Source organism: Lampetra fluviatilis, chromosome 13 (assembly GCF_964198595.1).
Source record: "Lampetra fluviatilis chromosome 13, kcLamFluv1.1, whole genome shotgun sequence".
Classification (NCBI taxonomy): Eukaryota; Metazoa; Chordata; class Hyperoartia; order Petromyzontiformes; family Petromyzontidae; genus Lampetra; species Lampetra fluviatilis.
Genome location: NC_136287.1, coordinates 4,724,570 through 4,741,892, shown reverse-complemented (window position 1 = coordinate 4,741,892; position 17,323 = coordinate 4,724,570). Strand labels below are relative to the sequence as shown.

General features: G+C 48.2%; 1 protein-coding gene across 1 annotated transcript; it reads left to right on the top strand.

Moving 5' to 3' along the window:
- The first annotated feature begins 15,243 nt into the window (after positions 1-15,243).
- Positions 15,244-17,301, top strand: PCLAF (PCNA clamp associated factor). Its single transcript, XM_078862108.1, has 4 exons — positions 15,244-15,334; positions 16,734-16,808; positions 16,936-17,104; positions 17,198-17,301. Exons 1-4 carry the CDS (start codon positions 15,298-15,300, stop codon positions 17,259-17,261), a joined length of 345 nt encoding a protein of 114 aa, XP_078718234.1. The 5' UTR covers positions 15,244-15,297; the 3' UTR covers positions 17,262-17,301.
- Positions 17,302-17,323: the final 22 nt, after the last annotated feature.

The following is a 17,323-nucleotide window of genomic DNA, read 5'->3' as shown; positions in this document are numbered from 1 at the left end:
CTGGCACCAGACAAACTCCACACTACACCCTGGAACCAGACAAACTCCACTCTACATCCTGGCACCAGACAAACTCCACTCAACATCCTGGAACCAGACAAACTCCACTCTACATCCTGGCACCAGACAAACTCCACTCCACATCCTGGCACCAGACAAACTCCACTCTACATCCTGGCACCAGACAAACTCCACTCTACATCCTGGCACCAGACAAACTCCACTCTACATCCTGGCACCAGACAAACTCCACTCTACATCCTGGCACCAGACAAACTCCACTCTACATCCTGGCACCAGACAAACTCCACTCTACATCCTGGCACCAGACAAACTCCACTCCACATCCTGGCACCAGACAAACTCCACTCTACATCCTGGCACCAGACAAACTCCACTCGACATCCTGGCACCAGACAAACTCCACTCAACATCCTGGCACCAGACAAACTCCACTCTACATCCTGGCACCAGACAAACTCCACTCTACATCCTGGCACCAGAAAAACTCCACTCGACATCCTGGCACCAGACAAACTCCACACTACATCCTGGCACCAGACAAACTCCACACTACATCCTGGCACCAGACAAACTCCACACTACATCCTGGCACCAGACAAACTCCACACTACATCCTGGCACCAGACAAACTCCACTCTACATCCTGGCACCAGACAAACTCCACTCTACATCCTGGCAGCAGACAAACTCCACTCTACATCCTGGCACCAGACAAACTCCACACTACATCCTGGCACCAGACAAACTCCACTCTACATCCTGGCACCAGACAAACTCCACTCAACATCGTGGCACCAGACAAACTCCACTCTACATCCTGTCACCAGACAAACTCCACTCTACATCCAGGCACCAGAAAAACTCCACTCAACATCCTGGCACCAGACAAACTCCACTCTACATCCTGACACCAGACAAACTCCACTCTACATCCTGGCACCAGACAAACTCCACTCTACATCCTGGCACCAGACAAACTCCACTCTACATCCTGGCACCAGACAAACTACACTCTACATCCTGGCACCAGACAAACTCCACTCTACATCCTGGCACCAGACAAACTCCACTCCACATCCTGGCACCAGACAAACTCCACACAACATCCTTGCACCAGACAAACTCCACTCTACATCCTGGCACCAGACAAACTCCACACTACATCCTGGCACCAGACAAACTCCACTCTACATCCTGGCACCAGACAAACTCCACACTACATCCTGGCACCAGACAAACTCCACACTACATCCTGGCACCAGACAAACTCCACACTACATCCTGGCACCAGACAAACTCCACACTACATCCTGGAACCAGACAAACTCCACTCTACATCCTGGCACCAGACAAACTCCACTTTACATCCTGGCACCAGACAAACTCCACTTTACATCCTGGCACCAGACAAACTATATACTACATCCTGGCACCAGACAAACTCCACACTACATCCTGGCACCAGACAAACTCCACTCTACATCCAGGCACCAGAAAAACTCCACTCAACATCCTGGCACCAGACAAACTCCACTCTACATCCTGGCAGCAGACAAACTCCACTCTACATCCTGGCACCAGACAAACTCCACTCTACATCCTGGCACCAGACAAACTCCACTCTACATCCTGGCACCAGACAAACTCAACACTACATCCTGGCACCATACAAACTCCACTCTACATCCTGGCACCAGACAAACTCCACTCTACATCCTGGCACCAGACAAACTCCACACTACATCCTGGCACCAGACAAACTCCACTCTACATCCTGGCACCAGACAAACTCCACTCCACATCCTGGCACCAGACAAACTCCACACAACATCCTTGCACCAGACAAACTCCACTCTACATCCTGGCACCAGACAAACTCCACACTACATCCTGGCACCAGACAAACTACACTCTACATTCTGGCACCAGACAAACTCCACTCTACATCCTGGCACCAGACAAACTCCACTCTACATCCTGGCACCAGACAAACTCCACTCTACATCCTGGCACCAGACAAACTCCACTCAACATCCTGGAACCAGACAAACTCCACTCTACATCCTGGCACCAGACAAACTCCACTCCACATCCTGGCACCAGACAAACTCCACTCTACATCCTGGCACCAGACAAACTCCACTCGACATCCTGGCACCAGACAAACTCCACTCTACATCTTGGCACCAGACAAACTCCACTCTACATCCTGGCACCAGACAAACTCCACTCTACATCCTGGCACCAGACAAACTCCACTCCACATCCTGGCACCAGACAAACTCCACACAACATCCTTGCACCAGACAAACTCCACTCTACATCCTGGCACCAGACAAACTCCACTCTACATCCTGGCACCAGACAAACTCCACACTACACCCTGGAACCAGACAAACTCCACTCTACATCCTGGCACCAGACAAACTCCACTCAACATCCTGGAACCAGACAAACTCCACTCTACATCCTGGCACCAGACAAACTCCACTCCACATCCTGGCACCAGACAAACTCCACTCTACATCCTGGCACCAGACAAACTCCACTCTACATCCTGGCACCAGACAAACTCCACTCTACATCCTGGCACCAGACAAACTCCACTCTACATCCTGGCACCAGACAAACTCCACTCTACATCCTGGCACCAGACAAACTCCACTCTACATCCTGGCACCAGACAAACTCCACTCCACATCCTGGCACCAGACAAACTCCACTCTACATCCTGGCACCAGACAAACTCCACTCGACATCCTGGCACCAGACAAACTCCACTCAACATCCTGGCACCAGACAAACTCCACTCTACATCCTGGCACCAGACAAACTCCACTCTACATCCTGGCACCAGAAAAACTCCACTCGACATCCTGGCACCAGACAAACTCCACACTACATCCTGGCACCAGACAAACTCCACACTACATCCTGGCACCAGACAAACTCCACACTACATCCTGGCACCAGACAAACTCCACACTACATCCTGGCACCAGACAAACTCCACTCTACATCCTGGCACCAGACAAACTCCACTCTACATCCTGGCAGCAGACAAACTCCACTCTACATCCTGGCACCAGACAAACTCCACACTACATCCTGGCACCAGACAAACTCCACTCTACATCCTGGCACCAGACAAACTCCACTCAACATCGTGGCACCAGACAAACTCCACTCTACATCCTGTCACCAGACAAACTCCACTCTACATCCAGGCACCAGACAAACTCCACTCTACATCCTGGCAGCAGACAAACTCCACTCTACATCCTGGCACCAGACAAACTCCACACTACATCCTGGCACCAGACAAACTCCACTCTACATCCTGGCACCAGACAAACTCCACTCAACATCGTGGCACCAGACAAACTCCACTCTACATCCTGGCACCAGACAAACTCCACTCTACATCCAGGCACCAGAAAAACTCCACTCTACATCCTGGCACCAGACAAACTCCACTCTACATCCTGACACCAGACAAACTCCACTCTACATCCTGGCACCAGACAAACTCCACTCTACATCCTGGCACCAGACAAACTCAACACTACATCCTGGCACCAGACAAACTCCACTCTACATCCTGGCACCAGACAAACTCCACTCTACATCCTGGCACCAGACAAACTACACTCTACATCCTGGCACCAGACAAACTCCACTCTACATCCTGGCACCAGACAAACTCCACTCCACATCCTGGCACCAGACAAACTCCACACAACATCCTTGCACCAGACAAACTCCACTCTACATCCTGGCACCAGACAAACTCCACTCTACATCCTGGCACCAGACAAACTCCACACTACACCCTGGAACCAGACAAACTCCACTCTACATCCTGGCACCAGACAAACTCCACTCAACATCCTGGAACCAGACAAACTCCACTCTACATCCTGGCACCAGACAAACTCCACTCCACATCCTGGCACCAGACAAACTCCACTCTACATCCTGGCACCAGACAAACTCCACTCTACATCCTGGCACCAGACAAACTCCACTCTACATCCTGGCACCAGACAAACTCCACTCTACATCCTGGCACCAGACAAACTCCACTCTACATCCTGGCACCAGACAAACTCCACTCTACATCCTGGCACCAGACAAACTCCACTCCACATCCTGGCACCAGACAAACTCCACTCTACATCCTGGCACCAGACAAACTCCACTCGACATCCTGGCACCAGACAAACTCCACTCAACATCCTGGCACCAGACAAACTCCACTCTACATCCTGGCACCAGACAAACTCCACTCTACATCCTGGCACCAGAAAAACTCCACTCGACATCCTGGCACCAGACAAACTCCACACTACATCCTGGCACCAGACAAACTCCACACTACATCCTGGCACCAGACAAACTCCACACTACATCCTGGCACCAGACAAACTCCACACTACATCCTGGCACCAGACAAACTCCACTCTACATCCTGGCACCAGACAAACTCCACTCTACATCCTGGCAGCAGACAAACTCCACTCTACATCCTGGCACCAGACAAACTCCACACTACATCCTGGCACCAGACAAACTCCACTCTACATCCTGGCACCAGACAAACTCCACTCAACATCGTGGCACCAGACAAACTCCACTCTACATCCTGTCACCAGACAAACTCCACTCTACATCCAGGCACCAGAAAAACTCCACTCAACATCCTGGCACCAGACAAACTCCACTCTACATCCTGACACCAGACAAACTCCACTCTACATCCTGGCACCAGACAAACTCCACTCTACATCCTGGCACCAGACAAACTCCACTCTACATCCTGGCACCAGACAAACTACACTCTACATCCTGGCACCAGACAAACTCCACTCTACATCCTGGCACCAGACAAACTCCACTCCACATCCTGGCACCAGACAAACTCCACACAACATCCTTGCACCAGACAAACTCCACTCTACATCCTGGCACCAGACAAACTCCACACTACATCCTGGCACCAGACAAACTCCACTCTACATCCTGGCACCAGACAAACTCCACACTACATCCTGGCACCAGACAAACTCCACACTACATCCTGGCACCAGACAAACTCCACACTACATCCTGGCACCAGACAAACTCCACACTACATCCTGGAACCAGACAAACTCCACTCTACATCCTGGCACCAGACAAACTCCACTTTACATCCTGGCACCAGACAAACTCCACTTTACATCCTGGCACCAGACAAACTATATACTACATCCTGGCACCAGACAAACTCCACACTACATCCTGGCACCAGACAAACTCCACTCTACATCCAGGCACCAGAAAAACTCCACTCAACATCCTGGCACCAGACAAACTCCACTCTACATCCTGGCAGCAGACAAACTCCACTCTACATCCTGGCACCAGACAAACTCCACTCTACATCCTGGCACCAGACAAACTCCACTCTACATCCTGGCACCAGACAAACTCAACACTACATCCTGGCACCATACAAACTCCACTCTACATCCTGGCACCAGACAAACTCCACTCTACATCCTGGCACCAGACAAACTCCACACTACATCCTGGCACCAGACAAACTCCACTCTACATCCTGGCACCAGACAAACTCCACTCCACATCCTGGCACCAGACAAACTCCACACAACATCCTTGCACCAGACAAACTCCACTCTACATCCTGGCACCAGACAAACTCCACACTACATCCTGGCACCAGACAAACTACACTCTACATTCTGGCACCAGACAAACTCCACTCTACATCCTGGCACCAGACAAACTCCACTCTACATCCTGGCACCAGACAAACTCCACTCTACATCCTGGCACCAGACAAACTCCACTCAACATCCTGGAACCAGACAAACTTCACTCTACATCCTGGCACCAGACAAACTCCACTCCACATCCTGGCACCAGACAAACTCCACTCTACATCCTGGCACCAGACAAACTCCACTCGACATCCTGGCACCAGACAAACTCCACTCAACATCCTGGCACCAGACAAACTCCACTCTACATACTGGCACCAGACAAACTCCACTCGACATCCTGGCACCAGACAAACTCCACACTACATCCTGGCACCAGACAAACTCCACACTACATCCTGGCACCAGACAAACTCCACACTACATCCTGGCACCAGACAAACTCCACACTACATCCTGGCACCAGACAAACTCCACTCTACATCCTGGCACCAGACAAACTCCACTCTACATCCTGGCAGCAGACAAACTCCACTCTACATCCTGGCACCAGACAAACTCCACACTACATCCTGGCACCAGACAAACTCCACTCTACATCCTGGCACCAGACAAACTCCACTCAACATCGTGGCACCAGACAAACTCCACTCTACATCCTGTCACCAGACAAACTCCACTCTACATCCAGGCACCAGAAAAACTCCACTCAACATCCTGGCACCAGACAAACTCCACTCTACATCCTGACACCAGACAAACTCCACTCTACATCCTGGCACCAGACAAACTCCACTCTACATCCTGGCACCAGACAAACTCAACACTACATCCTGGCACCAGACAAACTCCACTCTACATCCTGGCACCAGACAAACTCCACTCTACATCCTGGCACCAGACAAACTACACTCTACATCCTGGCACCAGACAAACTCCACTCTACATCCTGGCACCAGACAAACTCCACTCCACATCCTGGCACCAGACAAACTCCACACAACATCCTTGCACCAGACAAACTCCACTCTACATCCTGGCACCAGACAAACTCCACACTACATCCTGGCACCAGACAAACTCCACTCTACATCCTGGCACCAGACAAACTCCACTCTACATCCTGGCAGCAGACAAACTCCACTCTACATCCTGGCACCAGACAAACTCCACACTACATCCTGGAACCAGACAAACTCCACTCTACATCCTGGCACCAGACAAACTCCACTTTACATCCTGGCACCAGACAAACTCCACTTTACATCCTGGCACCAGACAAACTACACACTACATCCTGGCACCAGACAAACTCCACACTACATCCTGGCACCAGACAAACTCCACTCTACATCCAGGCACCAGAAAAACTCCACTCAACATTCTGGCACCAGACAAACTCCACTCTACATCCTGGCAGCAGACAAACTCCACTCTACATCCTGGCACCAGACAAACTCCACTCTACATCCAGGCACCAGAAAAACTCCACTCAACATCCTGGCACCAGACAAACTCCACTCTGCATCCTGACACCAGACAAACTCCACTCTACATCTTGGCACCAGACAAACTCCACTCTACATCCTGGCACCAGACAAACTCCACTCTACATCCTGGCACCAGACAAACTCCACTCTACATCCTGGCACCAGACAAACTCAACACTACATCCTGGCACCAGACAAACTCCACTCTACATCCTGGCACCAGACAAACTCCACTCTACATCCTGGCACCAGACAAACTATACTCTACATCCTGGCACCAGACAAACTCCACTCTACATCCAGGCACCAGAAAAACTCCACTCAACATCCTGGCACCAGACAAACTCCACTCTACATCCTGGCAGCAGACAAACTCCACTATACATCCTGGCACCAGACAAACTCCACTCTACATCCAGGCACCAGAAAAACTCCACTCAACATCCTGGCACCAGACAAACTCCACACTACATCCTGGCACCAGACAAACTCCACTCTACATCCTGGCACCAGACAAACTCCACTCTACATCCTGGCAGCAGACAAACTCCACTCTACATCCTGGCACCAGACAAACTCCACACTACATCCTGGCACCAGACAAACTCCACTCTACATCCTGGCACCAGACAAACTCCACTCAACATCGTGGCACCAGACAAACTCCACTCTACATCCTGTCACCAGACAAACTCCACTCTACATCCAGGCACCAGAAAAACTCCACTCAACATCCTGGCACCAGACAAACTCCACTCTACATCCTGACACCAGACAAACTCCACTCTACATCCTGGCACCAGACAAACTCCACTCTACATCCTGGCACCAGACAAACTCAACACTACATCCTGGCACCAGACAAACTCCACTCTACATCCTGGCACCAGACAAACTCCACTCTACATCCTGGCACCAGACAAACTACACTCTACATCCTGGCACCAGACAAACTCCACTCTACATCCTGGCACCAGACAAACTCCACTCCACATCCTGGCACCAGACAAACTCCACACAACATCCTTGCACCAGACAAACTCCACTCTACATCCTGGCACCAGACAAACTCCACACTACATCCTGGCACCAGACAAACTCCACTCTACATCCTGGCACCAGACAAACTCCACTCTACATCCTGGCAGCAGACAAACTCCACTCTACATCCTGGCACCAGACAAACTCCACACTACATCCTGGAACCAGACAAACTCCACTCTACATCCTGGCACCAGACAAACTCCACTTTACATCCTGGCACCAGACAAACTCCACTTTACATCCTGGCACCAGACAAACTACACACTACATCCTGGCACCAGACAAACTCCACACTACATCCTGGCACCAGACAAACTCCACTCTACATCCAGGCACCAGAAAAACTCCACTCAACATTCTGGCACCAGACAAACTCCACTCTACATCCTGGCAGCAGACAAACTCCACTCTACATCCTGGCACCAGACAAACTCCACTCTACATCCAGGCACCAGAAAAACTCCACTCAACATCCTGGCACCAGACAAACTCCACTCTGCATCCTGACACCAGACAAACTCCACTCTACATCTTGGCACCAGACAAACTCCACTCTACATCCTGGCACCAGACAAACTCCACTCTACATCCTGGCACCAGACAAACTCCACTCTACATCCTGGCACCAGACAAACTCAACACTACATCCTGGCACCAGACAAACTCCACTCTACATCCTGGCACCAGACAAACTCCACTCTACATCCTGGCACCAGACAAACTATACTCTACATCCTGGCACCAGACAAACTCCACTCTACATCCAGGCACCAGAAAAACTCCACTCAACATCCTGGCACCAGACAAACTCCACTCTACATCCTGGCAGCAGACAAACTCCACTCTACATCCTGGCACCAGACAAACTCCACTCTACATCCAGGCACCAGAAAAACTCCACTCAACATCCTGGCACCAGACAAACTCCACTCTACATCCTGACACCAGACAAACTCCACTCTACATCTTGGCACCAGACAAACTCCACTCTACATCCTGGCACCAGACAAACTCCACTCTACATCCTGGCACCAGACAAACTCCACTCTACATCCTGGCACCAGACAAACTCAACACTACATCCTGGCACCAGACAAACTCCACTCTACATCCTGGCACCAGACAAACTCCACTCTACATCCTGGCACCAGACAAACTATACTCTACATCCTGGCACCAGACAAACTCCACTCCACATCCTGGCACCAGACAAACTCCACACAACATCCTTGCACCAGACAAACTCCACTCTACATCCTGGCACCAGACAAACTCCACACTACATCCTGGCACCAGACAAACTCCACTCTACATCCTGGCACCAGACAAACTCCACTCTACATCCTGGCACCAGACAAACTCCACTCTACATCCTGGCAGCAGACAAACTCCACTCTACATCCTGGCACCAGACAAACTCCACTCCACATCCTGGCACCAGACAAACTCCACACAACATATTTGCACCAGACAAACTCTACTCTACATCCTGGCACCAGACAAACTCCACTCTACATCCTGGCACCAGACAAACTCCACTCTACATCCTGGCACCAGACAAACTCCACTCCACATCCTGGCACCAGACAAACTCCACTCTACATCCTGGCACCAGACAAACTCCACTCTACATCCTGGCACCAGACAAACTATACTCTACATCCTGGCACCAGACAAACTCCACTCTACATCCAGGCACCAGAAAAACTCCACTCAACATCCTGGCACCAGACAAACTCCACTCTACATCCTGGCAGCAGACAAACTCCACTCTACATCCTGGCACCAGACAAACTCCACTCTACATCCAGGCACCAGAAAAACTCCACTCAACATCCTGGCACCAGACAAACTCCACTCTACATCCTGACACCAGACAAACTCCACTCTACATCTTGGCACCAGACAAACTCCACTCTACATCCTGGCACCAGACAAACTCCACTCTACATCCTGGCACCAGACAAACTCCACTCTACATCCTGGCACCAGACAAACTCAACACTACATCCTGGCACCAGACAAACTCCACTCTACATCCTGGCACCAGACAAACTCCACTCTACATCCTGGCACCAGACAAACTATACTCTACATCCTGGCACCAGACAAACTCCACTCCACATCCTGGCACCAGACAAACTCCACACAACATCCTTGCACCAGACAAACTCCACTCTACATCCTGGCACCAGACAAACTCCACACTACATCCTGGCACCAGACAAACTCCACTCTACATCCTGGCACCAGACAAACTCCACTCTACATCCTGGCAGCAGACAAACTCCACTCTACATCCTGGCACCAGACAAACTCCACTCCACATCCTGGCACCAGACAAACTCCACACAACATCTTTGCACCAGACAAACTCCACTCTACATCCTGGCACCAGACAAACTCCACTCTACATCCTGGCACCAGACAAACTCCACTCTACATCCTGGCACCAGACAAACTCCACTCAACATCCTGGAACCAGACAAACTCCACTCTACATCCTGGCACCAGACAAACTCCACTCCACATCCTGGCACCAGACAAACTCCACTCTACATCCTGGCACCAGACAAACTCCACTCGACATACTGGCACCAGACAAACTCCACTCAACATCCTGGCACCAGACAAACTCCACTCTACATACTGGCACCAGACAAACTCCACTCGACATCCTGGCACCAGACAAACTCCACACTACATCCTGGCACCAGACAAACTCCACACTACATCCTGGCACCAGACAAACTCCACACTACATCCTGGCACCAGACAAACTCCACACTACATCCTGGCACCAGACAAACTCCACTCTACATCCTGGCACCAGACAAACTCCACTCTACATCCTGACACCAGACAAACTCCACTCTACATCCTGGCACCAGACAAACTCCACTCTACATCCTGGCACCAGACAAACCCAACACTACATCCTGGCACCAGACAAACTCCACTCTACATCCTGGCACCAGACAAACTCCACTCTACATCCTGGCACCAGACAAACTACACTCTACATCCTGGCACCAGACAAACTCCACTCTACATCCTGGCACCAGACAAACTCCACTCCACATCCTGGCACCAGACAAACTCCACACAACATCCTTGCACCAGACAAACTCCACTCTACATCCTGGCACCAGACAAACTCCACACTACATCCTGGCACCAGACAAACTCCACTCTACATCCTGGCACCAGACAAACTCCACTCTACATCCTGGCAGCAGACAAACTCCACTCTACATCCTGGCACCAGACAAACTCCACACTACATCCTGGAACCAGACAAACTCCACTCTACTTCCTGGCACCAGACAAACTCCACTTTACATCCTGGCACCAGACAAACTCCACTTTGCATCCTGGCACCAGACAAACTACACACTACATCCTGGCACCAGACAAACTCCATACTACATCCTGGCACCAGACAAACTCCACTCTACATCCAGGCACCAGAAAAACTCCACTCAACATCCTGGCACCAGACAAACTCCACTCTACATCCTGGCAGCAGACAAACTCCACTCTACATTCTGGCACCAGACAAACTCCACTCTACATCCAGGCACCAGAAAACCTCCACTCAACATCCTGGCACCAGACAAACTCCACTCTACATCCTGACACCAGACAAACTCCACTCTACATCTTGGCACCAGACAAACTCCACTCTACATCCTGGCACCAGACAAACTCCACTCTACATCCTGGCACCAGACAAACTCCACTCTACATCCTGGCACCAGACAAACTCCACTCTACATCCTGGCACCAGACAAACTCAACACTACATCCTGGCACCAGACAAACTCCACTCTACATCCTGGCACCAGACAAACTCCACTCTACATCCTGGCACCAGACAAACTATACTCTACATCCTGGCACCAGACAAACTCCACTCTACATCCTGGCACCAGACAAACTCCACTCCACATCCTGGCACCAGACAAACTCCACTCTACATCCTGGCACCAGACAAACTCCACACTACATCCTGGCACCAGACAAACTACACTCTACATTCTGGCACCAGACAAACTCCACTCTACATCCTGGCACCAGACAAACTCCACTCTACATCCTGGCACCAGACAAACTCCACTCTACATCCTGGCACCAGACAAACTCCACTCTACATCCAGGCACCAGAAAAACTCCACTCAACATCCTGGCACCAGACAAACTCCACTCTACATCCTGACACCAGACAAACTCCACTCTACATCCTGGCACCAGACAAACTCCACTCTACATCCTGGCACTAGACAAACTCCACACTACATCCTGCCCCGACAGACCTGGTCTTCACCTGAGGACGGCTGCTTGCGTTGTGGCCGAAACGTCGTGAGAATTATTTTATTATGTTTTATTATTATTTTATTATTTCCATTCTACGTGACTTTACCGAAAGAACCAAGAAGATGAATCCCTGCAGTCACGAAAGCTTTAAATCGAAAAATGAATAAAGCGCTCTAACTAGCATTTATCGTTAAAAAAAATTCCATGTTTTTTAACCCAGTAATTACCCTGTAATCGCGAAATTTGTATGGGATAAGGGTAAAAGTTAAGGTAAAGGTAGGCTCGTTCTTTTTTACCTTTTACCTTACCTGCTAAAGGGTAAAAGGTAGGGTAAAGTTTCTATTGTTTTTTTTACCGTTTAACTTTTACCTTACCTTGCCGAGGCCTATGTGATTGGCTGGCAAAGTAACTTACACAAGGGTGCTCAGCCTTACGAATAGCTGTATTTCGAGGATCTGAATGAACTTTTCTACAGCAACCGGTAAGCAAATGTATGAATGTCACAGTTTGGCGAGATGTACCTACCATTAAAAAAAAATCCCCTGTAAAGTGGCACAATTTCGAATATTTTACCCACATTTACACATTTTTGTCATGTCAACTAAATAATTGTTTTAAGGAGTTTATGTCGACATTATCCATATGATGTGCTGGAATAGAGGCCAGTAGTTTTTGGGTCCAACTGCTACCTGCAATGTTACATTTCACCCCTGATTCTGAGTTAATAACAATGGCTTTCCAAATAGCGTTTTGCTTTTGCTAAAAAAATGTGTATTCAAAAAAACATTTGTGAATTCAAATGTACGCGATACATACACCTTATTTTAAATCCTCAAAACTAGAAGATGTTTTCACGTACTTATGATTTTTCTTTCCCAAATAATGCCTTTATTATGGAGTTCATGCGATTTCTGACTATTGTTTTACCTAAATTAATACTATTACGTGGTGCAGGACAATTACGGTACGTCTATGCTGTCCGCTTTTGCCAATCCACATTGACCAGTGTGATGAAATATGGTCAAATTACTCGCACGACCCATACAATGTGTACATGTAAAATGTATACTTTGATCATTTGAAAAAAACAATCATTCGCATCGTAAAGGAGACGTTTTTAAAAGCTCGGTGATTGCATAATTTGTGGGGTTTGACACAAGGGGGCAGCAGTACAACACTTGTAAACCAACAAACGGGCCTGGGACATTAATGTATCTTTATTGAGACAAATTGAGTAAAAAAAGAGTAGATATGGAAGGCTGAAATTACACGTGGTGTGATATTTCGTCTTTAAAACATCAAAAGTAAATCAGGGGTCTTTCTCAACCCTCCCCTTCAACAGACATTCAGCAGCGTTGGTACATTGTGGGTGAAGTATTGTCAAGCCCCACCCTCCGACATGGCATGGGGACGGAATCATTGACATGCAGCTGTGCATTATTGACAGGGATGAAAATTGTTTTAATTTTTAACACGCAGTGCGTTGTCCTGTGGGTTTTAGCCATACGGACGAACATCACTGTTTGGGCAAAGAGGGCATTTATTGTCTTTGGTATGCAGTACCGCATTGGGCAACATAATCCTTGCTCGGAAGGCCCAATTTAAATCGGTTGCACCAATTGCACACGAAGAGTGGTGGACATTGTGCATACACGAAAATAAGTAAACGTTTTAAAATGTTTGAAGGATTCTTCTGAACAAGTGTTGAAATAATTGAACGTAAATTTTCATCCCACGTGAAGGCTTCCTCCCCACGCCGTGTCTGGTCGTGGAATTTGACTATGAAGAGGTGGGGCGGGTGGTGGAGGGTTTTCCCGGGACTGCATGACTCAGCAATGTTTCATTTAAAGGCGAACACATTCCTGCGGAGGGAGCTGGTAGGAACGTTGGGTTGCTAGGTCAATGGCCAGGGTCAATGGCGGCGTGGTGTATTCCGCAAATATGCCCGACTGTGAGGGCGGGCACAAGCCGGCGTGAGTAGGTTGAACGTTGAGTTTTATAAGAGCACCACGGGGTGACCAGCCCCTCCCCACCTAGCCCCACCCCTCCCACCCCCTCCCCACCCAGCCCCTCCCCACCCAGCCCCACCCAGCCCCTCCCCTCTCCACCCAGCCCCACCCCTCCCATTTATCACGACCGACGGACGGACACAATAATCCCCCGTGGGCTGGTGTAACCAGGAGGTTCCTACCAGTAAAATACCACCACAAAAGCTGCATCACTGGAAGATATCTTCTGGAAGATTAAAATTTGAACCCCACACATCTACCTCTTCCGGAAGACGTCTTCTGGAGGATGACCCGGCTGACGCGCATCTACCACTTCTGGAAGAAGTCTTCTGGAAGGTTTCTCCTGGAACACCGGAAGAGGTAGTTACATTTCAGCGTAGCTTTTTTGTTTAAATAAATGTATTTTCCGCTAATGACTCATAATAGCCTTATAGATACTAGGCACAGTAAGTTTAATAACAAAAATATTTTTTTGGGCTTATTTAAAAAAAATTCGCCGGAAGTGCTCTGCGTGACCTCTGACGACACCAACGCGTCGTGCCAGCGCGCCAAATTTGCCGCTTGAAATAAGAGCGGCGAGTTCGTGCACCCCTCGAAGTCGTCTCCTCGCCACCGCAAACCTCTCTTAGCAAGAAGCAAATAAAAATCGGAACATTTCACGAGACACGATTGTTTTAGTCTTCAAAAATGGTGCGAACCAAAGCGGACGGGGGTTTCAGAAAAGGTAAACGCAAAACGCAGTTGCTCAAATGTGGCTGTGATGGAACGAAGTTTCCCGATTATTAATTCAATCTATTTGACACAAACGTACAGGAGAATGTGTTTGAAGTCGTACAACGTTTTTGCATGCAACTTGGCTACGTTATTTCTGAGCTGTCAATAAAAAAGTGAAGGATTTATCAGTATATATTTTATATTTGGTACTTGTTGGGCAGTCGTATATATAAAAACAAAAGTCGTGACATTCAAATAAGGTGGAAATTTGGAAGCGCGAAAAATGCATTGCTCGTATAGTTTACGTTGCTCGTTATATGTAACATACGTAGTTGGTTGCTTTCAGTATTGTTTATAATGGAGAGATTCACGAATCTTCGTTGTTTTATAGGAAGGGCTGCCAAAGTAGTGCGTGCTATCTCTGCAGTTTAAATGTTATAAGTACGATATTTTAAATATATAAATACGCACGATTTGCTTCTAACACGTTACGACATATACGAACGGAAAGATTGCAATTCAAGATAACCGTGAATTTTTGTATCTGGATCCGTGTCACTTCAATAGAAAGTTGCCCGCAAGCTGAATTAACATTTACAGTATGATTGTCAGTATACATATGTTTGGCGGGAAAAAAATGTGTATATATATTTTAAAAATACGTTAAACTTAATGATTACAAAATACTTTTTTAATTCACACATTTGGAAGTGGTCGTAGATGCCTTGGCGCCATTTTCTGTCCTGTGGCCAGTCCTGGCCCCGTGTCGTTATTAATAAACCAACGACTTATGAATGCCCTCTTAATTGATATTATATTCAAGTCTGCTCTGAAGAAGGGGGGTATAAACTAAAACTGTTCAAGGGTTGATTAATTTGGTGGATTTTCAAGACTTTGTATTTTAAAAAAGCAAGATTACAGAGCCCACGAGAACGAATTTTTCGTTTTCAGATCAGGTTGAAGATTAGGTACGCCATAAAACCCACCGACTTGTGTAAAACCGATTATATGTTTCAATTGCGGTGAATATAAAGGAACATGTCCAAACCGTATCCAGTATTTTAGGAAAGAAGCATTGCAGCACGTCTTAAATTGAATTTATGTTTAAGGTAATGCCGAGGCATCCATAGTAAGTTAGGGACAATTAATTGAGTCGCCACTGAGAAGTTAGGAGGGTTGTCTTGTGAATGACACCCACACGATGTTTTATTCCCATCGCGGGCTCAGAACTGAACAGGTGAGCACTACTCCATTCTGATTTGAGTGGGAAATCGCTTCAGATATATCGAGACAATACATTTAAAAAAAAAAAGGAAATTAATTTAGAAATGCATGCACGTCCTGGAAATGTGGAATGGTTCGTCTTGAGGTGTCCTTACCATTATCCTGATCCCTGAGTATTCTGTTAGTGATTGCAGCAAGAGCGCCACGGAAAAACTTCACAGCACCCCCAACCTCTCCTGGGTCAAGCAACGCATCACCAGGTAAGCCAGCTACCCGGAAGCATGCTGGAGGATGTTTGTTGTTTATGATTGATGTATTACCCCTGGAATTCCGAAAATGTATGTGGTTGATGTGCAGTGTCCAAACTACATTTAAGTTTTTTTGTAGGAAATAAATATGGTGGTGGAAACTCCGTGTGCCCGAGACCTACACCAACGTGGCAGAAGGGAATTGGCGAATTCTTTGCGTCTCCAACCAAAGCCAGTAACAAAGAGAATCGTGTTCCCGATGGGTCCATCTCTGGAAAGAGTGGAGCAGGTTCCAGTAAGGCGAGCAGGTGAATTTTCTTGAATATTCATTTTGTAATTTTTTTGGTCAAATGTACTTTCAAAAACAATGTTAATTAACTAATGCTGTTTCTCTACCCTAGGTATTCAGAAGCTGGGCCTTCCAGCAGCAAGGGAGACTGCTCACTTGAAGATTCTGATGATTAATGACAATATTTTTTTTTATTAATGTGTGTGTGTGTATATATAGTGTGGTATTTGTAAATAAC

What these genes read in the sequence shown, in the direction of transcription:
- PCLAF (XM_078862108.1), top strand. Translation starts at nt 15,298, where the DNA reads ATGGTGCGAACCAAAGCGGACGGGGGTTTCAGAAAAG. An exon ending in GTCAAGCAACGCATCACCAG is followed by an intron (nt 16,809 to 16,935) that starts GTAAGCCAGCTA and finishes GTTTTTTTGTAG; the next exon opens with GAAATAAATATGGTGGTGGA. An exon ending in GGTTCCAGTAAGGCGAGCAG is followed by an intron (nt 17,105 to 17,197) that starts GTGAATTTTCTT and finishes TCTCTACCCTAG; the next exon opens with GTATTCAGAAGCTGGGCCTT.